The following is a 27,723-nucleotide window of genomic DNA, read 5'->3' on the forward strand; positions in this document are numbered from 1 at the left end:
AAGGAAAAACTTTAAAGACATCTGCTGGAGCTATGCCTAATTCTAACCAATCCATGTCATTTGTCCTTTATTTTCATGAGCTCCAAGTTCATTTTTTCCAGCATAGCCAGAACTCACAAACGAGTCGTAAAATCCTCTGCCAGTGCTACAAAGGCCAAACACAGTCAGGAAGATGGAATTGAGCAATTGAAAGCGTCATGAAGGGCCCCACCAGTTAGATAATGGATCAAGACCCAAAAAGTTTAACTTGGGCCAGGAATGCTTTGAGGCAGATGATAGTGAGGTCCCCTGGAAGGGTGCTGGGAGGAGGGGAAACTGCATTCTTCCCAGGGCCAGGCACTAGGGTTATTCCCCTTAGCCCCTGGGTCCTATTGGTGCTACCAAATGGAAAGTTATTCCAAGAGAACCTGGGAAGGAAGCTAATCAGCACTGGTGCCCTCAGGCTTCTATGGACTCCATATGGCTGTGTTCATTGCTTTTCTCCCTGGAGGGGGGGAGGGGGGAAACTCTTTCACTGTATATGTGATAGGTTCCAATTGAGAAATGGGCTAGCTTCCCTCTCTTGCTGCCCTCTCAAAAGTTGGAGCCAGAAAAGCTGAATAAGTGAGATCAGTCAACTAGGGCCCTCTGATTGGAGGCATAATGTAGGTATTGCAGTGGATCCCGAGGAAACACCCCTAGGGTAAGTTTGATGAGAATCTGCTGTTAGCTCTGCAGAGAAGGTTTAAATTCTGATTGCTATCCGGTGTTGTGAAAGGAGCCCTGGTTTGGTGCCAGAAAACTTGGTTCTGGTACCAGTCTTCCATTATTTCACAGCATGACTATTTACCAAGAGTCTGGGTGAAACCGGGTCAGGGATGTTATAAGAAAAGGTTCATTTATTGGGAAGGGAGTTGAATCAGATGACTTCTGAGGTCTCATTCTGCTTGAAGAATCTGTGATCACTAAGGTTGTATGAATGTGGCTGCTCAATTCTTTCAGGAATGGAAGAGAAATCCCACTCACTCCTTTAGTTATCCTCTCTATTCTAGGTGGTAGAGGACATATAAGAAAGGACAGAGTAAAAGGAAGCCACTTCTCTCCTCAGCTTCCCCAGCCTCTTTCATTAAATCAGCAACTAGGCTGATTAGGGACAGCTTGGATAGAGCATCAGGCCTGAAATCGAAAAGACCCAAGTTCAAATGCAGCCTCAGATGTGAACCTGGATAAGTCATTTAACCCTGTTTGCCTTGGTTTTTTAATCTGTAAAATGATCTAGAGAAGGAACTAGTAACCTACTTCAGTATCTTTGCCAAGAAAATCCCAAATAGGGTCAGAGAGAGTGGGTCATGACTGAACAACAAAGACTGATTGGTCTCTAAGTTGCTTTCCAGCTTTTAATATTCTACCTCATAAGCAACCAGGGAAATTTGTTTCTGGAATAGGGACCCAATACATTTTTCTCATCAGGCCTGTCATCGGTCTGTTGTCCCCGCCACTGGCAGAGATGGTAGAGATTTATAGAATCTTCAGTCTCCTTAGAACTTCAGAGGCCATTAAGCCCAATCCCATGGCCAGTGAATGAATTTCTGTTTACCTAAACTACCTATGCAGTCATGAGTTAAAGGCATGTCTAGCATCCACCTCAGTTAACCCCACTAGGGGCAATTACAGCCTATGTCTTTATAAGACAAAGATGAAGCCCTAAACCATGGGCAGAGGGGAGAGGACTAGGAGAAGCTGTGCTAGATCTCATGTACCAAACTGTAGACAAAGGAACAGCATATCTGATTGAAGTCCCTCAGCTGTCCTCCTTCCATCTTGACTCTGCCTTGCCTCACTTTGTCTAGTCACAGGAAGAATCTGCCCGTTACTGAGGGGAGAATGAATTTCAATGAGATCCAAAACTGGGAGGCATGTGGAATTCCTAGGATAAGTCACAACTTTTCTGGAGTCAGTTGTTTGATCCCCAAAATAAGGAATAATGATAATGTGGTTGCCTGGAAGCAAGGGACTAGCTAGAACAGATGATTTCTGGTGGCCTCTTCCAGCTCCAGGATCTATGGCCCAGACCTCTGAGTGAGCTGGGGATGCAGTATGAGACCAGCACAGGCTGTGTCCTTGAAAAGGGCTAAATTCCTGGCCACTGGAAATCATCAGGTGGTGACTGAATGAGCACCTGCCAGAGACACTTTAGAAGTGATTCTTGCCCTAAAGAGAAGAGGTTGAGTCAGATGAACTTCATGGCCCTTTCTAACACTACAGTCCTGTGAAGAAGGATGGGACCTGATACCTTTAGCTAAATAACCCCAACAGTTTAGGATGGAATGGGTGGGAGGAATGCTGTAAGATTAAATTTATTCAGATTTCTTTAGGGGAGCAAAATGACCACAAAGGCTAAAGGGTAGCTTGACTTGCAATTTGACATTGGTTGGGAAAAATCGGTTTTATATTTTTATGTTCCTGGAACATAGTGGGTGCTTAATAAATGCTTAATGACTGATTGATGGTAAAAGGTACTTGTCTACTTTTTAGGTGACCATGATCTGGCCCCAGATTTTCAGCAGGTGTTACTTTGCAGGCTTTCAATAAGTCTGGGAAACAGTGGTGCTCTTATCTGCTAACGTGCAGCCTGGACTGAAAATGGTTAAGTAGGGCGGCTTTCCGAGAGATACCAACCACTTATTAAAATGAATGTTTTACAATAAATTTGGCAGGGCTCCGACTCCAAATTAAAAACAGACTAGCGGACAGCAACTCGGTTTTCAGACCCAAGGATTCCAGAGCATGAGCGGTACACATACTCCACTTCCTCCTCATTGCCCCACTCCTCCCCAGGTACTTCCCTCCCCCTCCCCCAATCTTTGGCAGTTCTCCTCATAGAGAGTCAGGCTTGTACTCTCCAGAGCAATCTAATTTAAATTCTCTTCCCTTGACAAGCGACACACTAGACTCTTAATGGAGACTGTGCAGGGCTGAGGCCATAAACACTGATTGGAACAGGGGCTCTCTCCTGAATCCCCCACCTGCCCCCCACCCCCACCCCACCCCAGTGGCTGGTGCTGCATCACAAGGCTCTACATGCCTATTTTGGCAGCCGCCCTAATGCAATTAGGGCTCCACTTTAACCTGAAGGGCTGGTGTTCAGTTTCAATGCCAGATGCCATTTGTGGAGGGCTCGATGTGGGCTCGAGGGGCTTGTTAAGTTGCAGGAGGTACCTAGCTCCTTGAAGGGGGGGGGGGGGGTGATACAGTGCATGTTTACCATAGGCTCGACCAGGAGAGTAGCCAGATTTCTCACATTAATGGTCAAGGGATGGTGTGAAGACTGTTCCCAAGATGCATGAAGAAATCATAGCAAAATGGGGATAACATAAGGATTCAGAAGGACAGACCAAAAGACCTCATGTTTTAATATAGGACTGATCAATTATAAAAGGCCCTTGAGTGCTAAATTAAGAGACTCCCAGAAACTCCTACCTTCATATCTAATAGAGGAAAGGGTCCACTAGTTACTGCCACAAGTCATTTGTCTGTCTTAGTTTCAATAATGTCTTCCCATCCTGACCATAACCTGACCCTTTTCCCCATCCCCAGCCAGTTCTGTTCTCCCTGCCTTTGAATCTAGATCACTTCTCTCCTCCCGGATCGGTTTCCTTGTCTGGTCTATTTCATGAGGCTCTTGGGGAGTTATTAAGGTTTTGGCACTACTGAGCCTCACACCAGGGGTCTCTGATGCTTTGTAAACTACTCTTTGATCTAGCAATCCAAGCCCCTGTGTTACCATGTGCCCCCAAGACCAACTCACTCCCTCTGGCTGGTCTGCGGGCCAGAGGTGCCAAGAAGACAGGACAGTGTCAAGAGAAGGATCTGGAGGTTTTCTGATACTCTTGATACAGAAGGGATGAAATTTGCCTAAAGTTCAAGAGAAGGGATCTTGGAGGAAGAGAGACAGGGGAACAGAGAGAAACACAGTGGAGATTTCAGACTGAAGGTCTCAGGCTCCTTGCTGGGTCACTTCCTTTCAGGGCCTCACTCTTCCTCCAGCAGATCTTTAAGTCCAACCCTTGTGATTTAGGACGTCCTTTTTCATTGAGTTCTTTCACCAAGCCAGTGTTCTCCTTCCAGTCCCTTTTAAAAGTGGAAACCCCCGTAGGTCCCCAAGCCTGCTCACTCTCTGCCTCTTCCAAGCTTCTCTTTCCAGCCCTTGTATGAAGCAGGCCTCACTAACAAGGCCCGGCCAGCTTCTTAAGGCCAAATCCCTTGGAGTTACTATTGTTTCAGCTGTGTAATCAGCCTGGTCACCACTTCTGAGGGACTTGTGCTGGGAACATCAGCAGGAGATTCCCAAAGGGGGAATACAGTACCTGGATGTATAATAATAAACAAATATTTGGATGACCGCTTATACTTTTCAAAGCACCCTTCCTGTCCATATTCTCATTTGACTTCAGCAAACATTTATCAAGTACCTACTGTGTGCAGGGTCCCCTTCTGAGGAAGGGACAAAGTTTAAATAAGATTTAGACTGCCCTCCTGGAGCTTGCAGTCTGGTAGGAGGGTACAAGCTACACGGGATAGCTTTGAGATTTAATGATTCAAGATATATTTATTTTCTGTAAGGTAGTATGATACACAGGATAGAAAGCCAGGCTCAAAGCCAGAAAGACCTGGGTTCAAGATCTACATCTGACTTATATGAGCTGTATGACCCCGGGCAAGTCATTTAACTTCACAGTGATACAAGCAATTCTTGTATCAAACTGAAAATTTCAGAACAGTTACTGATCTGCATTAGGAGAGGAGTTTTCTCACTGCAAGTTCCCTGTGCCACAGAAATTCCAAAGTCCAGTCTCCCAAATACTTATAGATCAATTAATCACTCAACAAGCATTTATTAAGTATCTACCGTGTGCCAGATGCTATACTAGTCAATGGGGTTTAAAAGACTGAAACAATCCCTACCTATGAGAAGTTTGTTCTAATGGGGGAGACAACAAGAATGTATAGAAGTATATTTAATACAAATAGAGAATAAATAAAACCTGATTAAATAAGAGGTTGTCTGGTAAGGAAAGGCACTAGTATTATTTGGATGGGGGGAGGAATCAGAAAAAGTTTTAGAAGGCTTGAGCAGCTTGGTAGCACAATGGATAGAGTTCCAGACCTGGAGTCAGGAGGACCTGGGTTTAAATCTGATCTCAGACACTTCCTAGTCATGTCGCTGGGAAAGTCACTTAACTCAGATTGCTTAGCCCTTGCCACCCTTCTGCCTTGGAACTGATACTTAAGGCAGAAGGTAAGGGTTTTAAAAAAACTTTTGACAGAAAACAAGGATTCTGTAAGGCAGGGGGTGATAAAAGGAAGGCAATTCAGGCATGAGAGTGGGCTAGGGCAAATGTTGTCTTTGTGCCTCAGTTTAATAATTGAACATTTCATAAACATCAGAGGAGGTAAGGCTTGAGTAGGGCTCTGCCCAGCCAGTCCAGACCTGACTACAGCTGCTTAGCAGTTTAGTAGGCAGAGTCTGCAAACCCCAAGGCTGGTCCTTCCTACTTAGCTCCAACCTCATGTATTCTCCTCATCTTCTCAGGCGGTCCAGGAAGGCCAAGGCTTCAGGCTCTCCTACTTACCCTCTGTGGGGACAAGCTGTGACATTCACTTGGCTTTGTCTTCTACAGTCAGACAAGGGGGTCCCTATGCCACAGAGCAACCAGGGCACTTTAGCTTACTTTCCCCTTCTGCCTTTTAACGGGAAGCTGGCAGAAACAGGCTAGTTCTTGATTAGCATGGACCAAAGCTTTGTAATTGTAAAGTGCCCTCCTATGAGCTGTTTGCCCTTCAGTGAAAAGTTCTGACTCTCTCCTCCCTCCAGATTTACTCTCCTCTCTTTCTTTCAGTAGAGGACTCTCCCCAACCCCCAACCTATACCCCTCAAGAGGCAGCCTATAAAAATCCATCCACTTTTTTCCCCTCACAATTAATGAGGTGAAATGTTCTTAGAAATGTGACACTGTAAAGTTACCTCAGTAGCTAAGGCTGACCATCTTACACACACACACACACACACACACACACACACACACACACACACACACACAGATCCTATCTCTGTGGCTCCCTCCAGCTCAGATAGTTTTTGTGGGTTCCTCTTTCAATACGGAAGATTTTCCTTAGCGTCTTTTCTAATACCAACTTTTATTGTTGCTCAGTCATGTCCAACTCTTCATGACTCCATTTTGGGGGGTTTTCTGGGCAAGGATACTAGAATGCTTCTCAATTTCCTTTTTCAGCTCATTTTAGAGGTGAGGAAACTAAGGCAAACAAGGTTAACTGACTTGCCCAAGGTCATATTTGAATTCATAAAGATGAGTTATTCTGAATCCATGCTCAGTCCTCTCTCCGCTGTGGCACCTATACCAACTGCTGTCTTCCAAAGCCCATAGAGAAGGTTTCCTTATCACCAAAATGAAGGACGTGGTCTAGATGACCTCTAACATTCCATGTTCTGATGATCCCAATAGAACTTCTCCTTGTAGTCATACTAAGCCCTCCTGTTCTGTCAATGGGTGACCACTGTCTCCAGGTTACTAGAGGATATCTAGAACTAGCCCCAGTTGCAAGCACAGGATTTCTCCCAAAGGTCAGTCTCCTGAGATGACCTGAGTGCCTAAAGCAGGTGAATGGAGCCTAGGACTTCTGGCTCTTCTATTTGTAGATCAGTCACCAGCTAGCTGTGTGACCTTGGCCAAGTTCAGTTTCCTTCTCTATACAACAAGAGATTGGACTTAGGTGATTTCTAAGTTTCTTCCAGCTTGGACACTCTATGCTCCTAATTTTTAACAGGAAAAAAAAACCCAACCAAACAAACCCAAAATCTTCTCTCTTGATTCCTTTAGAATCCCAGAATTTTAGAGCTGGGGGGTTCCTTTAAAGACAGTCTTATTTTGCAGAAGAGAAAACTAATGCCCAAAGACTTACTTGGCCACAGTCAAATGTCTGGTAAGTGGCAGAATCAGGCCCTGAATTCAGGACTTCTAACTTGAGTTCAGTGTTCCAATTCATTTCAGGTAAGAAAAATTTCATAGAATCCCAGGAGACAGTTAGAGCCTGGAGACATCTTCAGAATTCAGCTGGGTAGCACAGTGGACAAAGTGCCATTCGTAGAGTTAGGAGCACCTGGGTTCAAATTTGGCCCCAAATATTTTCTAGCTGTGTGATGTTAGACAAGTCACTTGATCACCATGGCCTAGCTCTTGCACTTCTGGTTGAAAATAAATAAATAGATCATCTAGAATAGCCGTTTCCTAAAGTGTGGTCTGGGGAATCTTTCAAGTCTGTGAGGTCGAATCTGATTTCATAATAATATATAGATATTTCCATTTTTAATATGGTAAATATCAAGAGATGTAACTCATAAAATCACTTTAGGGTGGTCTTCAATGATTTTTTTAAAACCCTCACCTTCCATCTTAGAATCACTACTGTGTATTGGTTCTAAGGCTGAAGAGAAGTAAGGGCAAGGCAATGGGGGTTAAGTGATTTGCCCAGGGTCACACAGCTAGGAAGTATCTGAAGCCAGGTTTGAACCCAGGACCTTCCATCTCTAGGCCTGGCTTTCATTCCACTGCGCCCACTCTTCAATAATTTTTAAGAGTGTTTTAAAAGGATCTTGAGACTAAAAAGGTTAAGAATCATTGATCTCATCCAAACCTTTCATTTTGCAAATAAGAAACTGAGGTCCAGAAAGGAGAAAGGATACCCTTTAAGTTCTCATAGCTAGTAAATGGCAAAGTCGGAACTTACACCCAGATCTTCTAAAAACATTGGTAATAGAATATCCTACAAAACTCTACCTCTTGGAAGGCCTTTCATGTGTCTGAACTCCTAGGACTCATTCTGGGGCATCATCCACAGTCTTATCACACCCTAAAGTGGAGAGAGTCACTGCTCAGTCTGAGATGGAATCTCCTTTTGAACACTTTGCTGGAGATAGCTAGTAGAGACATGGTGGGTAGTATAATGAATAGAGAATGATCTGAAAGCCAGGAAAGGCGTGATTCAGGTCTTCTTCTGACACCTATTGACTTGTGACCCTGGGTAAGTCTAACTTCTCAATGCTGTAGGCTGCTTTCAAAGACTATAAATTTTAGAGAAAGTCGTTGTTGTTCAGTTGTGTCTGACTCTTCATGACCCCTTTTGGGGTTTTCCTTACTGGGATACTGGAGGGATTTGCCATTTCTTTCTCCAGTTGATTTTAGAGATGAGGAAAGTAAGGCAAACAGGATGAGGTGACTTGCCCAGAGTCGCACAGTTAGTAAATGTCTGAAGCTACATTTGAACTTGGGTCTTCCTGACTCCAGGTCTGGTGCAGATCTTTATTGGAAGAAGGAATTCCTTCACACAAGAGTTATCTATACCAGTGAAACCACAGGTCCATTCCCTATTCCTTGTTAAGATTAGAATCCCCAAATGATCAAATAAAATATTGTTAAAAAGAAAAAAAGATTAGAATCCCTGAGAAAGGACCACAAGTCCCTTAGGAGAGAGAAAATAACCAGTTGGTTTCAATAGCATGTAGGGAAAGGTTCCCCTGTCCTTGGGCTTCAATGGGCAAAACCCTGTTGCATCTCTCATTCCCAGTGTCAAACAGAATAAGAGAAAACTAAGTTCAGCCCAGAATAATCAGGACACAAGAAAACTTGAGAAATTAGAGAGGCATCATGGAGGAAACTGATCCAATTTCAAATGAATCCTCCCAGTTTTTCCTAAGCCCTGGCAAACTCCCTAACTCACCAAACCTCCTCCATGTCTTTTTAGTTTCTCCACACTATTAGTCATCTTCCCATATGGCTGGCTACCTCTGGGCATCCCCTCACATACACCTTCCAGTCTTGCCTTCTGGATCCTGCACAGTCTCCCTCTCTAGACTCCTAAAGGCTGTGCCTTCAAACCCTGGCTCTTCCTCCACCCATCCCCCTAACTTCTCCCCCAGCCTGTATGTAGTTTTTAATTTCCCTGGAGCTCCATAATTGAATTATGTGACATGCAACTGTTACACAAATGTTTCTGTTACCTGTCATCTCATTCCCTTCTTCTTAAGTGTTTCACATACCACCAGATCTCCAAATAGACCATCGGAATTAGAGACTGTCCTTTGCCAACAGGACTTAAGCTCAGAAGTGTTTAGGTTCTTAAAACCAAACACTGGATTTGCCTGTTTCAAAGGGACAAGTACAGCAATTAGCTTCAGCTGGCAACTTCTCAGGGGCCCTAACCGCATTTGTTGAAAACATTGCTTTTCTGGGTGAGAGCCCAGGAAGTCTGGGGGACGGACAATGGAGGGAAGAGTGAGGATGCACAACTCTGGCCAGTGAGAGCTAATCCCTAAGTGGGAGGCAGGGCATCCTTTCTGGAAGCTATCATAGCTTTCTGTTGTTATTTTGTCATTAATAGCACTCCTGGGGTGGGGGGAGTAGTGGATAGGTAGCATAGTAAATAGAATCACAGACCTAGAGATGGGAGGTCCTGGGTTCAAATGTGGCCTCAGATACTTCCTAGCTGTGTGACTCTAGGCAAGTTATTTAACCCCCATTGCCTAGCCCAGTGATGGTGAACCTTTTAGAGATGGAGTGCCAGGCCCAACCCCCAAATCATCCCCAGACCTAGTGCCGTGCTGGCTCTCCCACCAGAGACCCAGTGCTGTGCCCCCCACTACCCCACACAAGGGAGGAAGGAAGTGCTCCCATTAGGCTGCTGGATGAAGGGCAGGGGAAGTGAGGAATGTCCTCAGCAAGTGTAGAGATGGGGAGGGGAGTGGCCCAAGCACTCTGCTCTCCTCCAGCTCTGCCTCCTGTGAACCTCCGACCTTACCCCCCCTGTGAGTTCCCATTGGCTGCTAGGCAGAGGGATGGGGCATGTGAAAAAAATGTCATCAGGCTGGGTTGAGAGGGGGGGAGGAGTACAGCTCCACCTGGATCCCTCTGCCTTTCTAGTAATGAACTCTTGTTGGGGGGGGGGGTGTGGCCAAATGCCCACAGAGAGTGCTCTGTGTGCCATCTTTGGCACCCATACCATAGGTTTGCCATAGCTGGCCTAGCCCTTATCATTTTTCTGCCTTTGAATTGATACTTATTATCTTCTAAAGTGTATTTTGTTTTCATTCTTTTTTTTTCCTTTTTTTAAGCCTTACCTTCTGCTGCTACTAAATATCAGTTCCAAGGTAGAAGAGCAGTAAGGGCTAGGCAGTGTGGGTTAGGTGACTTGTCCAGAGTCACACAACCAAGAAATGTCTGAGGCTACATTTTAACCCAGGACCTCTGTCTTCAGACCTGCAGCTCTTCCATTGTGCCACTTTGCCACCCCAGAAGGTAGAAGTTTTAAAAACTAGCATTTTGTCTAGGCCAGCTTTCCAACCTCAAAAAGGTATGCCCAATACACTGGAAAATATAGTGTATGTTCCATTTTTTAAAACTCCCCTCACTGAGGAGATGAGAGTTCAAGACTACGCCACACAAGTCATACTCATTCCCAGTGGCTCCGGTGTCTGTCCTTTGGGCACCTTATAAATGAGCCCCAGTTAAACAGTGCGTTTATAAGTGTCCTAAGCATGTGGCTTCCAGGAAGTCCTGAATCGCTTAATAAGCAAGATGACTCCCTATGTAAGTAAGTCATGGAAGACTCGTCTCCCCACATTTCTTTAGGGTTTATTCTGCATCTCTCTAATTGCCCCCCATTACAACTCTGCCAAGCAGCTGTCCCCACCCCCACCTCAGAGCCGCCTTCAGTCCAAAAGCCTGGAGAGAAGCAGCTGAGAAAGGGGCTCCATTCATTAATAGCCTTGTGGAGCAGTCCGCCTGCCCGTAATCACTAAGGACATCATTACCAGCGCTCTTACTTAAGCCCTTCTCCCAGGGGCATCTTCAAGGCGGCCACATCTTTCCCAGGGAAAGCCTTTGGGTGAAGGGAAAGACTTGCTCCTCTGTTCCTCCCTCCGACTCTCTTGGCCATAAAGATTTCGGCAGCCTCGCGGCCCCTCTGATTAAGGCCCAGTGTTAATTTGTTAAATCCACATCAAGATTTAGGGAGCCAGTTGTTTGTTTTTGTTAATAAATTGGCAGCGATGAGACGGCGGGTATGTGTGTGTGTGTGTGTCTGTGTGTTGGGGGAGGGGGGCCCTATTGGGTAAGAGCAAATACTAATTAATAAAAGTTATTTATTTGGGTATGAGCCCACCACAAGGCGAGGGTCAGGCTCAAACTGATTATTTCAACCGAAAACAAACAGAAAGTGTCTCTCAACAGCTTGAAGGGGGGAGGGGGGAGAAGCAAAGGTTGAATTTATTTGTTTTAGGAAGAATTTGCAGCTAATTCCCTCCAGGCTATTTCGCCCTTAAATTACCAGGAATAAGGAAAAGCCAGGGGAGGGGGAGACCAGGGGAAGAGAGACTTGATCATTTGGCCAAGAGCACATTTAAAAATCTCTTTGGCAAGCGTCTGAAAAGAAATGGAATGTGTGAAATAATTTAATGGCAGAAAAGTGCGCGAGTCATTTTTTCATTGCAGTGTAATAGCAGCCAATGTAATTTTAGCTTCAAGAGGTGTAGACCTGAAATTTCCCCCATCGGAACATAACCCAGAGAAGGGACAGAAATTATACAAACAACAGTTAAGCAGCCAGTTCAAATGGAAATCTTTTAATGATTTTTCTCCCTCAAAACAAAAATTTTAATTTCAAAATAGATTATTTCTCTCTTCCTCCCTTCCCTCCCTCCCTCTCTCTCTCTGTCTCTGTCTCTGTCTCTCTCTCTCTTGTTAACTTGGAAAAAACACAGAACTATTAGTCAGAAAAACCAAGTCTTTAATCAGGATAGGGATAGGGCACAATATTCGGCCACCACACAAAGCCCAGCACCAAGATCTACACAGGCCCTACACCCTGGGGACTCTGGGGACGTATCCCTGGGAGAAGGCACCAAGCTAGATGCCAGCTCCGAAGAGGGACATAGACAGACCAACAGCAAGCAGGCTGCAAAGAGGTTGTAGCCAGCCTCGACGGTATCAGGGAGAGGCCAACTCTAACAATTACAAAGGAATGGGTCAAACTAAGACCTGGGCTTCCTGAGAGAGATCTTTAATACAAGGGGAGAAGCTTCTAAAACAAATAAAGGCACTCAACATTTTGACTATATCCACTAATCCCACCCACACTATGGTACCCAAACAGTTTAAGGTCTATAGTTAACCCAAAATTGGTGTGCCTGGTACTGGGGTTTCTCAAAGGGGAAAAAATTGAGGTATCCAGATGTCACATTGACACTCTCTCATCCTCTCCCTCTTCTCCCCCCTCTCTGTCTCTCTCTCTGTCTCTTTCTCTGTCTCTGTCTGTCTGTCTGTCTGTCTCTCTCCCTCCCTCCCTCTCTCTCCCTCTTCCTCCTCCCCCCCCAACCCCCACTGGAACTGAGTTGTGTTATGGCATTTTCTGGCTATAAAACAGTGGTTTCTTTTTAAACCTCAAACTTGGTGCTCCCAGAGGAGGACACATATCCACATCAATAAATTCCTTAAGTGATGATTTAGGAAGTTAATGTAATAAACGAATATCCATTTATCCTCCACAAAAGCCCTCCTCTGATCAGCCTTGTTTTGGAGGTGATCCTGGACTTGAAGATTATTCCAGTGGAATACAGGCCTTGCCAGGTCCAACCAAGTTAGAAAGGCCTTGGGAACACTTTGGGGAGGAGGGACAGCTAGGTCAGCTCAGTGGATTGAGAGCCAGACCTAGAGGCAGGAATTCCTGGGTTCAAATTTGACTCAGATACTTCCTAACTGTGTGACCCTGCACAAGTCACTTAACCCCATTGCCTAGACTTTACTGCTCTTCTGCCTTGGAACCAGCACTTAGTATTGATTCCAAGACAGAATGTAAGGGTTTAAAAAACAGAAAAGGGAAAAAAGAAAAAGAATGCTCCTGGATGGATATACCAGATTGTCTGTTATCCAAGAAATGACCAAACTAAATGCAGAGGTTTGTCTCTAAAAGTCATGCACCAAGAGACCCCTGTAAAACGGGAGAGAGTCCACTGAGGCCTGGAGATGATGTCCTGGGTCTACTAATGAAATCAGAATCTTGAGAGTATCCCTGACATAGAAGCCAGGGAGACACACAGGAAATAGAAGCCACAATCTCTGCCTCCAGAAAACAGTCCAGACAAAGGAGAGGAGCATGCAGCTCTTCCTACTGTAAAACAGCAAACTGACGAGGAGGGGACAAGAGTGAGGAAGCTAGTCTAAGTCGGAAGGGGTGAGTTATGCGGGTTGGGGAAAAGAACACCAGGTTTGAAATCAGAGGTCTTGGGTCTGAAAGCCAGTTCTTTCATTTTATAGCCTGTGTGACCTTAGGTAAATCACCTGACCACAAGGGCCCCAGCGTCCTCCTCTGTCAAGGAAAATGAGAAGAAAGGATTAGATGATGGCGAAGGTCCCTTGGAGCTCTAAATCCCAGGAACCTAAAATGAAGCAGGCATGATCCCAGTGAAGGGCACTTACCATGCAACATAAATCAACAAAAATGAATGCACGTGGCTCTGAAAGCCCCCCAAAGTTCTGAGAGCAGCCGTAAATAGAGCTGAGAGGTATTAATCAGGAGAACCTTCCCCAAGGAGGTATGATTAGTGTTAGATTTCAAAGGAGCTTGGGAACAGTGGATGGGCAGAGAGGAAGAGAGGATCTGGTGGAGGAAACAAGGAAACAAGAATTCACTTTTTTAAAACCCTTACCTTCCATCTTAGAATCAATACTGTGTATTGGTCCAAGGCAGAAGAGTGGTCAGGGCTGGGCAATGGGGTTTAGGTGACTTGTCCAGGGTCACACAGCTGGGAAGTGTCTGAGGTCAGATTTGAACCCAGGACCTCCTGTCTCTAGGTCTGGCTCTCAATCCACTGAGTCACCCCCTGAAAGAGGCATTTATTAAGCCCCAGCTATGTACCAGGCCTTGTGCTAAGCTCTTTACATTAACTCATTTGATTCTCATAGCAACCCTGGCAGGTAAGTGCTATTTTAATCCCCATTTTGCAGTTGAGGAAAGCAAGGCAGGCAAAAGTTGGGTGAGTGACTTGTCCAGGTTCACACAGCTAGTAATTATGGGAGGCTAGATTTGAAGTGAAGTCTTCCCAGCTTCAGACCACTGTGACACAAAGCTGGAAGCAGTAAATTGTGTTTGGTGGGTGGAGATATTCAAGAAATTGATATTTTATCTTAGAAGTAATAAGAAATTTTGATAATACCTTTACCCAAGAATATTCAGTGGCTCCCCATTGCCCCAAAGATAAAATAGAAACTCCTCAGCTAGGCACTAACCCTTTATAGTCCATCTGGAGCCCACCTCTCCAGACTCTCATAACTTTGTTGGAATACAGTGTCATCCAAACAAGGTCACACACACACACACACACACACACACACACCTGCCGTTGCCAAACTGTGAGCCAGATTCTATTTCCTGCTTTTATGCCTTTCCACAGACTGGTGTGTACTCCCTCCTCACCTCCACCTCAGGAAATCCCTAGCTGCCTTCAAGGCTCAGCTCATGCATCCCCTCCTACAGGAAGCCTCTCTAGATTTCTCTAGTGGTTGGTGCTACCCTAGCTACTCAAACTATCTTGTCTTCACTTGTTCATTAACCTCTCCATAGGAAGCATGTTCAAGGAGAGCAGGGACTGTCTCAACCTGCTGCCCAAATCCCCAGTAAGTAGGGCAATGTCCACTCATAATGAATTTGAATGCCAGTTCAGTGGAATGAATTGATTGGTCCAGAGTGGAAGGTTTTGTAGGATGATTTAAGCCTTGTCCTGGGGCTAAAATGTATGAAGCAATTGAAGGCTTGGCACTTTATTTTTTTGAAGAAAAGTGCCAGGAACAGCTAGAGGGCTTAGTGGGTAGAGAGCCAGAGACATCTGGCCTCAGACCCTTCTTAGCTGTGTGACCCTGGACAAGTCACTTAACCCCATTGCCTAGCCCTTACCACTCTTCTGCCTTGGAACCAATATACAGTATTGATTCGAAGACAGAAGGTGAGGGCTATTTTAAAAGAATAATAATAAAAAAAAAAGGCTAGGCAAATGAAATTCTATGACTTGCCTAAGGTCACATAGCTAGGAAATGTCTGAATCCAAATTTGAACCCAGGATCTCCTGACACCAGTGCTAGTGTTCTATCTAGTGTGCTATCCAGCTGCCCCCTTAACCTTTTTTTGTATTATGGACCCTTTTGGTAGTCTGGGAATCCTATGAACTTTTTCTTGGAATCATCTTCTTAATATACAAAAGAGAGTATATAAGATTGCAAAAGAAACCAACTCTGTTTGTAAGAATAATGACTTAGAATTTCTATAGCACTCTTTCACAAAGTACTTTGCAAATGTTTCATTTTATCCTCACTTTGGAAGTGGATGCTAATATTAACTCCATTTTACAGATAAGGATACTAAGTAGATTGAGGTTAAGTGACTTGCCCAGGGTCACACAGCTATTCTGAGGCTAGATTTGAATTCAAGTCTTCCTGACTTCAGCCTAGCACTACCTATAGTACCACCTAGCTGCCTGTATATTTAAATATTCTTTCTCTCGCATATATATATTTATAATTGGTATGTTATAGAGAGAACGCATACATGCTCTCTATATATAACATACCAATTATAAATGTTTGTATAGCTATTTCTCTCTCATATTATATTTCTCTGTATATATATATATATATACATATATATATATATATATTCACATATACATGCACACAAGTACCCCTGAGCTCTAGGAATTCCTAAATGATTATAAAAGGAAACTCAGAGTTGGGGGCTGCAGGTGGGTTTCTAAGCCCTCCACTGTCCATCCTGAGCATGGACATGCTACAGGGTTCATAGGGCTACCTTAATCAAAGTTTGGATGAGAAGAAGGAAGGAAGGAAGCTTAGTCCTGCTCTGGACCCCTAACAAAGGAGCTACAGTTCTTTTTTATTTTTTAAGACCCTTACCTCCTGTCTTAGAATTTACTGAGGATTGATTCTAAGGCAGAAGAGTGGTAAAGGCTAGGCAATGGGGGTTAAGTGCCTTGCCCAGGGTCACCCAGCTAGGAAGTATCTGAGGGCAGATTTGAACCCAGGTCCCCTCAACTCTAAGGAGATGCAGTTCTTAGGTAGTGGTTCTCAGTTACCATGTCTCTAGATTTTTCAGGGACTTCCCTGATTTGGTTTGAAACAGTTTTGAGGGAGCTCTTAGGCTCCATCAGAGGCATCTCTCTGACAACCTGGAGCCAGAAAAGTTGTCTCTTAACCATTCTTGTGTTCAAAAGCCTTATAAAGCAAAATGGTTTTCATTATAACTTCCATTTTGAATGGCTCAGAAACTGCCCGGAAAAATTCTCCTTTTTTGGCTGAAAATTTTCTCTGGGTTGGGTTTACGCCCAAACAGCAATATGTATGGGAATGTGTGCTTGTGTGTGCGAAGTTAGGAGGAGACCTGATGGGTTATCTGGAACTCAAAAAGAAATACGAAAATCGCCACATATCTGCCCCATGTTGGCCCGGTCCCTTTTTGAATTAAACTGACCAGAAAAAAAATAAAGGCAAAAACCAGACTGGTTTTTGGCACCCAGTAGGCCCTCACTATTTCACTTCCCTGATTCCCCACTCCCACCTCCCCACGAAATGTAAATACAGCATGTACATTCTAGTAAAGGCCACAAGGAAAGACTGAGTTCAAGTCCTGCTTCTGATATATTTTAGCTGTGTGATGCTGAGCAAATTATTTAACCTCAGCCAACTCTCTGAGATCAAAGGTGTCAAATTCAAAAGAAAAGAGGCCACTACGGTGTAATGTCCCTGAACAATTTGCAGGGATCTAGGAGAAAAAAACACTATTCATTAGCAAAGGATAAACTATGGGAGTGGAAACACCGAGGAAAAGCAACTGCCTGAATACAGCGGTTGAGGGGACATGACAGAGGAGAGACTCTAAATGAACACTCTAATGCAAATATTATCAACATAGCAATGGGTTCAAATCAACAAAACATGTAATGCCCAGTGGACTTACGCGTCGGCTATGGGGGGTGGGGGGGTGGGGGGAAAAGAAAATGATCTATGTCTTTAATGAATAATGCTTGGAAATGATCAAATAAAATATAATTAAAAAAAAAAGAAAAGAGGCCACTAAACTTTACATGGGGTAGCTAGGTGGTACAGTAGATAAGAGTGTCAGGCCTAGAGTCAGGAAGACTCATCTTCCTTGGTTCAAATCTGGTCTCAGACACATACTAGCTGTGTGACCCTGGGCAAGTCATATAAGCCTGTTTACCTCAGTTTCCTGAAACCACTCCAATATCTTAGCCAAGAAAACCCCAAATGGGTTGCTGCACACAATTAAACAACAAAAGCCTTACATAAGAATCTGTTTGGCACATATATTAACTTAGAAAGTAACATATTAACATTACCTATCCTATTTTGTTTTTATTTACTTTGTTAAATATTTCAGAATTACATTTTAATCTGGTTCTGGCAGTACTCAGGAGTGTTGACAGCTGCAACATCATTGGCCACCTCTGTCTTTATAAGCCACAGAGGAGGTCCTAAATTGCATTGAAAGGGGGTAATTTCCTATACTGAAATCTCAGGTCCAGTCTCTCTCCCCTCTGAACATTCTTAAATCCTCAGTTTGACTAAGAAAAAGGCAATGAGTAAGTTATGGAGTTGAGGAAGAAAAGAGAGGGGGGAGGGAGAAAGAAAAGAAGGGGAAAAGAAAGGAAGGAAGAGAAAAGAAAGGAGAAAGAGAGAAAGAAAAAAGAAAGGAAGGAAGGAAGGAAGGAAGAAACAGAGTGCGTTGGCCATAGTCAATGCAGATCATAAGTTTAAGAGGCAGGATTTGTACCCAGGTCTTCTTGATTCTGAGCCCATTTCCTGAGCACCTCCTGGAACTCTACTCATGCACTAAATATTAATCCTTTTTTTTTTTTAAACTCTTACCTTCCATCTTGGAATCTATACTGTGTATTGGTTCCAAGGCAGAAGAGTGGTAAGGGCTAGGCAATGGGGGTCAAGTTACTTGCCCAGGGTCACACAGCTGGTAAGTATCTGAGGCAGATTTGGACCTAGGACCTCCCATCTCTAGGCCTGGTTCTCAATCCACTGAGACACCCAGCTGCCCTCACACTAAGTAATCTTTGGTGGACAGGGAAAAACAGGAGAAGAAAGAATCCTTGACTTGAAGGCACTTTTATCTGAGGAAACAGAATAGTTGACAAGTAAAGGATTCTAGTCTGTCCTGGGGTGCCTTCTGGACAGTCTAATGGTCAATGAGTACTTGCTGAATACGGGACAGTTACAAGGAAGGTTTCATAGAAGGGGCAGGAGTTGAGGAGACCTTCAAGGATGATGTGTAATTAATTTTGCTTCCTAAAGAGCAGGAGATAAATGCAGGAGACACATGAAGAAAAAAATAGCTGACAAGTTTTCTCCACAAGAAAAGATGGGAAGAAAGTCAGTATCCCAGCAGAGTTGAAAACATTATCAACTAAGTGCCTGCCATTTTGCTGGCAATTCTAAGCTGACATCTATCTCTTGAGACCTATGACAGTCAGTCAATAAGCATTTATTAGGTACCTACTGTTTGCCAGGCACTGCATGGGGCACCAAGAACACAAAGACAAAATCTAGCCTCTGCCCTGATGGAATCCATATTTAATGGAGGAAGTCCATCTGTATGTGTACCCAAAGTCTTAGTGGAGTTTGAAGCTTTAAGCACTAAGACTTTGGGGACACCCTGTATAAGACCATATAGAATAAATATGAAGTAAACCTAACAGGAAGACACTAACTAGCAGCTGGGGGCATCAGGCAAGTGTAGGAAGTAGTGCTTGAGGAGAGTTTTGAAAGAAGTCAGGGATTCTGGGAAATGGAGGAGAGCAGGGAGACCCTTCCAGGGGGAGGGATCACTCCAAAGGGGAAAAGATAGAAGATGGGAAATGGAATGTCCTCAGTGAAGAAGGGCAAAAAGTCCAATAAGATTGCAGAAGTAAATTGGGGCTGGGTTGGGAAGGGCTAGAAGAACCAAGCCAAGGAGATTATATTTGATCCTAGAATCACTGGTATTTACTGAGTGGGGAATGATATGGCCAGTTCTATACTTCAGGAAAATCTCTTTGACTTGCTTGTAAAGAGAGGATGGAAACCAGAGCTACACCCTAAGCTGGGGAATCAGGATTTTACTTCATGGCACCAAAATTTGGAAAGCATTGATAGCAGTATTTGCTACTTAATAGCCTCAGTTTTCTTTTCCCCAGAGCCTCTGCCCCCCCCCCCAATCTGATGAGCACCTTCCTAGAGAATCTCTGCCCTGCTCCCTCCCCCAGATGCAATCTTTCAGGATTTCTAGGACCATTGCCTCTGGGGTCAGTGTCCCAGGGCCCCTGTTTTCTCACAATGGGGTGGCATCCTGTAGTCTATCCTTCCACAAGCTTTGTGTCTTCCCTCTCAACTGAGTGTCTTTAAAAGGTGATGGGGACAGCTAGCTGGCACAACAGATCTGCATGAGGCTTAGAATTGGGAGATCCTGGGTTCAAATGTGATCTCAGCAACTTCCTAGCTGTGTGACCCTGGACAAGTCATTTTTTTTTTAATATATTTTATTTGATCATTTCCAAGCATTATTCGTTAAAGACATAGATCATTTTCTTTTCCTCCCCCCCACCCCCCATAGCCGACGCGTAAGTCCACTGGGCATTAGATGTTTTCTTGATTTGAACCCATTGCTTTGTTGATAGTATTTGCATTAGAGTGTTCATTTAAAGTCTATCCTCTGTCATGTCCCCTCAACCTCTGTATTCAGGCAGTTGCTTTTTCTCGGTGTTTCCACTCCCATAGTTTATCCTTTGCTTATGAATGGTGTTTTTTTTCTCCTGGATCCCTGAAAGTTGTTCAGGGACATTACACCGCCACTAATGGAGAAGTCCATTACGTTCGATGATACCACAGTGTATTAGTCTCTGTGTACAATGTTCTCCTGGTTCTGCTCCTCTCGCTCTGCATCACTTCCTGGAGGTTGTTCCAGTCTCCATGGAACTTCTCCACTTTATTATTCCTTTGAGCACAATAGTATTCCATCACCAACATATACCACAGTTTGTTCAGCCATTCCCCAATTGATGGGCATCCCCTCGTTTTCCAGTTTTGGGCCACCACAAAGAGCGCAGCTATGAATATTTTTGTACAAGTCTTTGTGTCCATTATCTCTTTGGGGTACAGACCCAGCAGTGCTATGGCTGGGTCAAAGGGTAGATATTCTTTTGTCGCCCTTTGGGCATAGTTCCAAATTGCCCTCCAGAATGGTTGGATCAGTACACAACTCCACCAGCAATGAATTAATGTCCCTACTTTGCCACATCCCCTCCAGCATTCATTACTTTCCTTTGCTGTTATGTTAGCCAATCTGCTAGGTGTGAGGTGATACCTCAGAGTTGTTTTGATTTGCATCTCTCTGATTATAAGAGATGTAGAACACTTCTTCATGTGCTTGTTAATAGTTTTGATTTCTTTATCTGAGAACTGCCTATCCATTTCCCTTGCCCATTTATCAATTGGAGAATGGCTTGATTTTTTGTACAATTGATTTAGCTCATTATAAATATGAGTAATTAAACCTTTGCCTGGACAAGTCATTTAACCCTCATAGCCTAAAACGTACTACTCTTCTACCTTAGAACTAATACATAGTATTGGTTCCAAGATGGAAGGGAAGTTTTTTACCAATTTTTTTTTTCATTGGGAGAAAAGAAGATACAACAATACACAGTAGGATCATAGGATTCATATTATATTATTGGCAGCAAGGTGGCACAGCAGACAAAAGTGCTGGACCTAGAATCAGGAAGACTTGAATTCAAATCTAGCCTCAGATGTTTGTTGTATAACTCTAGGCAAATCACTTAATCTCTGTCTGCCTCAGTTTTTTAATCTATAAAATACAGATAATAGCACCTATCTCCCATAGATGTTATGAGTATCAAAGGAAATAATTATCTATAAAGTGCTTTGCAAATCTTAAAGTGCCCTATTTAGTGATTATTATTTAGAACAGGAAAGAACCTTAGAGATTATTTAATCAAATCACCCCATTTTTCAGTTGAAGAAACTGAGGCCCAGAATAGGGAAGAGATTCCCCCAAAGCCACAGAGATGGTAAATGGCAAGGCCAGAATTCAAGCTATTCTTCTCATTCCAAACCCAAGGTTCTTTCCACCACTGCTGTTCAGCCGTTTTCAGTTCCATTCAACTCTTCATGACACCATGGACCATCCTGGCCATGGTCTTTTCTTGGCAAAGATGTTAGAGTAGTTTGCCAGTAGATTTCTCAGCCATTTCTCCAGTGGAATAGGGCAAACAGAGATTAAATGTCTTGCCTAGGCTCATACAACTAGTAAGTATCTGAGGCTGAATTTGAACTCAGGTCTTTCTGATTCCAGACCCATTGTTCTATCTACTGAGCATCCTATACTATAAAATGCAGAAACTGATAAGGATGGGCAGTCATAACTTGGTTCTCGCTGGGATGGCCTCTGTGAGGGAGGACAAGGTATAGGTATCACCCCTCCAGCTGGGCTCTCTCTGTGTCCCCCTATGTCTCCAGGTGAGTGCCTCAGCCCCAGCAGAGGGGCTGCCAAGAGGAAGAAGAAACAGCGGAGAAACCGAACCACCTTCAACAGCAGCCAGCTACAAGCTCTGGAACGGGTGTTCGAGAGGACGCACTATCCTGATGCCTTTGTCAGAGAGGAGCTGGCACGGAGGGTCAACCTGAGTGAGGCCCGGGTGCAGGTGAGAGCATCGGGGTCCAGCAGCCAGCCCCATGCAAGAGGCAGCCCAGGGTGTGGGGATAAGCAGAAGCTTTGGAGTCAGAGGATCTTGGTTCTAGTTCCAGCTCTGAGATTTATTCTCTGTGTAACATTTAACCCCTCAAAATGGTTTCTCATCTTCACTTCATAAGGAGTTGGAATAGATGGACTCCATGGTCTCTTCTAAGCTCCTGTGATTGAACTGGATGCTGGGAGGGAAGACACTAACTTCCTTGTGGCCTCTGGAAAGGCCTCCTGCCTCCATGCCTACAACCCCACCATTAGAGCATCCTTTTTTTGCTCCCAACTAAGATCAACTTAGTGATGTTGTCAAGTATTCCTTCTGGCTGGCTATGACCCCTCAGCAAGATCCTGTGATGCCCAGATCCTCTTCCCTCTTTTAGCTATTCTCTTCCCTTACCTGTATGCCCCACTCCTCTCAACCTGGCCCCTCTTCAGTGTGTGCCTCCTGGTCTCTGCCCAGGTATGGTTCCAGAACCGAAGGGCGAAGTTCCGACGAAATGAGAGAGCCATGCTGGCCAACAGATCTGCCTCGCTCCTCAAGTCTTATAGCCAGGAAGCCGCCATCGAGCAGCCCATGGCCCCCAGGCCAACAGCCCTGAGCCCAGACTATCTGTCCTGGACAACCACTTCTCCCTACAGGTGAGACTCCCCCCGCCATGCTCAACCTGCCCTCTCCCCACCAACCCTCCAGGGGCATTGTGGCTGTGGGGCAGCTAGAGAGCAAAGGGAAGACCAACAAGGCCTCTTGAAGTCTGGGAAAGAGTGGGCGGAAAGGACCCCCAGAATGGAGAGGGGAAAGGGAATGATTGTCAAAGTGAATGCTCCAGATGAATTTTGTTCGCTTCCTTGGGTGGCACAGTGAGAGACAGCTAAGGACTCCTTTGTGTTTAAGAGGCACAGAAACAGAGATTAAGGAATCCTTGGAGTTTGGGTATCCCAAAGGCTAAACCAGCGGGAAACCCCTGTCCCAGAACACGTTAGCCAGGCTCCACCTGCTTGGGCACAAATCGTAGGAAAGGGCAGGGGTGAGGGGAGGAAATGGGAAAGGGAGAGAAATGAGGAGAGGAAAAATAAGAAGGGGGGAGAAAGAGAATGGGAGACAGATGGAGAGAGATGAAGAGGGTGAGGAGAGGGAGAGAGACAGAGAGGAAAGGGAGGGAAACAGAGAGAAAGGGAGAAAGGGACAGAGACAGAATGGGAGAAGGAGGGAGGGAGGGAGACAGAAATGGGGGAGAGGGAGGGAGACAGATAAAGAGAGAGATAAGAAGATAAAGAGGAGAGAGAGAGAGAGAGAGAGAGAGAGAGAGAGAGAGAGAGAGAGAGAGAGAGAGAGAGAGAGAGAGAGATTTATCAGATGGCTTGCTTTTAGGGGAATCTGTTCAGGAAAAGGGATTTCCGAACAACTATCAGAAAAGCCCAGTATCCCAGTATCTCCTAGGATAGGAGGGGAGCTAAGATGGAGAGTCAGGGGGATTCCAAATGGCTCCTGAGACGAATTGTATAGGGAAGTGCCTGCTCTGGTGTCTAGGCTCCCCTCTGCACAGCCCAGCCCATAGGTTCTGATCATTCTCTAATCTCAATTTCAGCTCAGCTGCTGGCAGCTCTGGGCAATCACACCCTCCTGCCAGAGATGCACCGGCTGATGGGGGCTCCAGAGCCAGTTGCGGGGGCAGCTCCACGCCTGTACAGAACATCGAGATGGGCTTGCCGGTGTGAAGGGGAAGAAGGGAAGAGAGGAAGTGGGGCATGGGGAGAGCAGGGAGTTAGAATGTTTGCTTAGGGCTCCCCACACACCACCTCCTCCTCCTCCTCCTTCCTCACTCTTACCTGAGATGGCAGGGGAGGTGGGGAACTAAAGTTTTTCTGGGGGTCTTAACTACCAGAGATGAACTCTAGAATCCCTTCCAGCTCTAAAATCCCATATTTGTAAGACTTCAAAGGTTACCCGACCCCAACACTGAAAGGTGCTTTTAACTCCTCCCCAAGTCTTGCCAACCTCCTGGCATGTCTGAAAGGGAAGGAGCAGATGTGAAATCCCATCTGATTTAAAGAGAAAGCCAAGGTAGGAAAGTGAACAGAGAGAACAAGAATGGGAAATCACCAGAGAGTCAGGACATGGTTGGGCCAAGGCTGTGAGTGACTCACTTATCTTATGTCTCCTACTTCCTTCACCCCAGCACGGTGCCATCCTACAGCCCCGGGGGGACAGCCACTCCCACTCAGGGGGTCAACATGGCCAACAGCATCGCCAGCCTCCGTCTCAAAGCCAAAGAGTTCAGCCTGCATCAGAACCAGGTGCCCACAGTGAACTGAATGATTCTCAGCAGCCCTCAGTCAGGACTAAGCTACCCTTTTCTTAAAAAAAAAATTAAAAAAAGAAAAAACACAAAAATGTTTTTAAAAGAAAAAAATGAGAACAAAAGGGAGGAGGGAAGGAAAGGAAAACGAGCCCCACTCCACTCTCCACAGTGCCAGAATGGTTGTGCCTGCCCTCAACAGAAAGGCTGGTTAAGAAAGGAGCCTTCAGAGACATCCAAGGACACTCTCTCCAACCCAAACTCCTTGCTTTTGGCTGCTGAGGACAGCAGGGCCCAGGCCCAGCCTCTTCCACCCTCTGTCTCTATTAGCCTCACTCATGAGCATCTGATGCTGTCAAGCCAGGAAGGAGGAGGGGACTTACGTGAACAGAGTTTCTGTTTGAAAATACAAAAGCTTGAGTTCTTAAATAAAAAACAATCTGGAAAGGAATGGGAAAAAAAAGGAAAAAAAAGCTATAAACAGAACCAAAGGTGATGATTTGCGATGCAGAATATGAACTGGTACCAGCTGATGATGGCTATTCAAGATCCATTTTGGTTCCTAAAACTAGGGGGATTTTAGCATCAAATGTCCAGCAGCCCTCAGGGCCACAGTCAGCATGAACCAGTGGCCATAGCCATGCCCTTCTATGACATCATTATGCCAGCTGGTGTACCTTGATCTATACACAGGCTGAAGTTTGCCTGTTTCCACAGGACAAATGGTGAAATCCAACTCCATGGTTTGGGCCTTGGACAACAATGCGCACTCCTAGTATAAAAGTACCTAGTGGTGGTGGTGAAAGTCAAGAGAGAAGAGATGGACTGGGACTTTTTCCCGGGGGAGCTCTCCCAGGGTTCCGGCAGATTTTCTAAGGCAAGAATGTCAGAAGCTATGTGATAGGGTAAAAGGAGCCTGGTTCTTGGAAACAGTGGTTCTGGTTCCCTTGTCACCACACCACCATTTGAGCTGTGTCACCCTGAACCATTGTCACAACCCCCCTGGCTGGACCACTTCTTTTCCTGCTTAAGGGCAGGCTGGACTAGATAAATCCAGGATTGCTGTCTAGCTCCAAGACCAGAGGTCCTCCATGAATATAGGAGGCTCAGCCACACAGATGCTGTGAACATGGGACTGTTGGTGTTTCTCCTTTGCCCTCACACACTTTCCCCCCCATATTTCCAGTCTTCCAGATGACAGCTGGGCCATTCTTCCTTCTACCAACCAACATTACCCTTCATTAATTTGACAAACCAGCAGTGACCATGAGGGGAGGAGAGGCACAGAAATAGCAGGGTCATTTCTCTCATATCCAGAAACTTCTCTTTGCTGCCTATGTATGGCCTCCTCTTCCCTCTCAACCCTCCTTAGTCAATGATTTGAAGGAAGAAGGACTGAATGGGAGTGGGGTCTAGGCCAGGATCTTTTCTGGGGACTTAGAAGAGCAATAAATCAGGGGCCAGGAGGTCTGGTTCCAACCCTGCCTCTGTCACTTCATACTTGATTTGACTTTGGCTAAGGAACTCTCCTTGTCTGGTCTTCGGCATTTCCATCTGTAAAATGGGGTGATGTCTAAACTTCCTCCTAATGAGATCTTTAAGATTCTGGGGTTTGAATCTTGGGCCAGGAGACTAGAAGCTTTGTCCCTATCAGCTGGTTCAGCTGGAGAAGGTGGGGCAGAACATGACAGGGTACTTTGAAAGAACCTCACTTTCAAGAACACAGAACTTCAGGTATCTCGGTGAATTTCCTCAAAAACCTGCATGGAAATATGCTGTATACAACTTGGGCAAAATCCATTCTGAAAACATCATCTCTTGAGAAAACAGGAGATGCCAAACCACAGGCAGGTCTGGGATTATAGATGGGTGGTCACGTATGACGTGGGATTGAAGGGGCATGGACCAAAAATATCTCTGCAGATCATTCATGAAAAGAGAAGAGAAGATGGGGAAAAAAGGCAAGAGACTGAAATTCAACTATAGGACTTTTGCCTGCCAGCCGAGGCAGTAGGGGGCCATAGAAAACTGCATATGGGGGTTCAGAAACTAAACAACCTCTCCCTGACAACCAGCCCTAGAGAGACCACCCAGCCCAGACCCACCCCACATCTGTTCTTGCACACAAAAACAGAGGTTTGGGTTTTTTTTAATTGCATAAAACACATTTATTTCCCTATAGATGCTGCTACATTACACCCAGAGCTCAAATGGTTTACTATGTGCAGGCAAAGGAGGGCAGAGTCAGGAGAGCCCCACATTGTTCAATAATAGCAAGCCTGAAATATCCTCGGAGGCATTCACCCCACCGGAGAACAGGGAAAAGCGGACAAAGCAGGCAGTCATCCACTTGGAAGAGACTGAGGATAACAGGAATTCCCGAAAGCATTGTCCCCAGCCCCAGGGTCAGGGCTCACTCTCTGAAATCCCACCATTGGCACTCGGTCCCTTTGGGTTAAACATGGCTCTCTCTGGACTTCTCTTAAGGTGCAAATATCCCTGTGAGGCCTTGGGCCAGATATTAAGTAACAAGTACCTGGGTGTAAATTAGTTTATCCGAAGCTTCCTTCCTTGGGGAAATCTGAGCCCTCTGAGGGCTTGGAGCTGGGGGAAAAGGGAAGTGAGGAGCTTAAAGGAAGAAAAGAAGGATGAGAGAGAAAAGTGGAAGATACTAAAGAACATGTAAGGACTCTATAACTTCGCTCGAGGATTTGGAGGTGGAGGAAGGAATATGGGACCCAAATCGCCATCAGGCACCTTAATCACAGCTTACATGCAAACATGGCCCCTGCAGAGAGGGCCTTAGCAAGAGGCACCCGCAGCTTCTTCTTCAAAGACAGGTTGTCTTGGGACTAATCAACCCAGACTTCACACAGCTTTGGGACCAACCACTCAAGGAAAGGAAGGTTAGCTTTACCACCTGCCTGCACTGCCCCCAGGTGGCCAGCAGATGGCCCAACAGAACACCCAAAGGGGCCTTGAGGAACAGATTGCCATTTAAACCTCCTTTCCCCATGGGAACAGAAAAGCTACAAGATGAGGGCCCTCCCAGGTATCCCAGGAGGTGGTTAAGGTCTCTGAGTTTAGGGATGGGTGCCCAGCAGGCAGGGGCAGTGCAGGCAAAAGAAGGATGTTTTCTTTGCTCTTTTTTTCTTTTTTCTTTTTTTTGGTGGAGAAAATAAAGGCCTTTTCTGGCACTGCTAAGGGCGAGTTAGATGGAATCGGCAGGGAAGGCATGTTTTGTGAGGGCCTGGAATCCTCTCTGAACACGAAACTTGTATTCATGAGAACCTCCGTCAGCTTTGGAAAAAGCCGTGGGGGCTCGATTCCCATGGAAAGCTCCTGGCTCTCAGTCATACCACAAGGATATAAATGTCACTTCCGCCGTGAGTGCACTAATGAAAATAAACCAGTTTAATAGTTTACAGATGCCTCTCTGGAAACCCAAAAGGGAGAGAATAAGGATCTCTCTCTCTTTCTCTCTCTCCTCCCTCCCCCTTTTTTAAAAAAGAAAAACAAAATGAATTAAAACATTTGCTCTTGA

The 27,723-nt window shown here is 45.1% G+C and overlaps 1 protein-coding gene across 2 annotated transcripts in view; it reads left to right on the top strand.

Annotated features, from left to right (window-relative positions):
• PRRX2 (paired related homeobox 2) overlaps nt 1-27,723 on the top strand; it is a 69,490-nt gene extending 41,767 nt beyond the window's left edge. Inside the window, exons 2-5 of one of the 2 annotated variants that reach the window (XM_007475132.3) lie at nt 21,657-21,841; nt 22,343-22,521; nt 23,469-23,592; nt 24,060-27,723. In XM_007475132.3, coding sequence (XP_007475194.1) covers nt 21,657-21,841; nt 22,343-22,521; nt 23,469-23,592; nt 24,060-24,242 — 671 coding nt within the window. In that variant the 3' untranslated portion in view covers nt 24,243-27,723. The remainder of the gene's footprint in view (nt 1-21,656; nt 21,842-22,342; nt 22,522-23,468; nt 23,593-24,059) is intronic. The other variant, XM_001369159.4, reaches the window with a different exon arrangement.

Source organism: Monodelphis domestica, chromosome 1 (genome assembly GCF_027887165.1).
Source record: "Monodelphis domestica isolate mMonDom1 chromosome 1, mMonDom1.pri, whole genome shotgun sequence".
Classification (NCBI taxonomy): Eukaryota; Metazoa; Chordata; class Mammalia; order Didelphimorphia; family Didelphidae; genus Monodelphis; species Monodelphis domestica.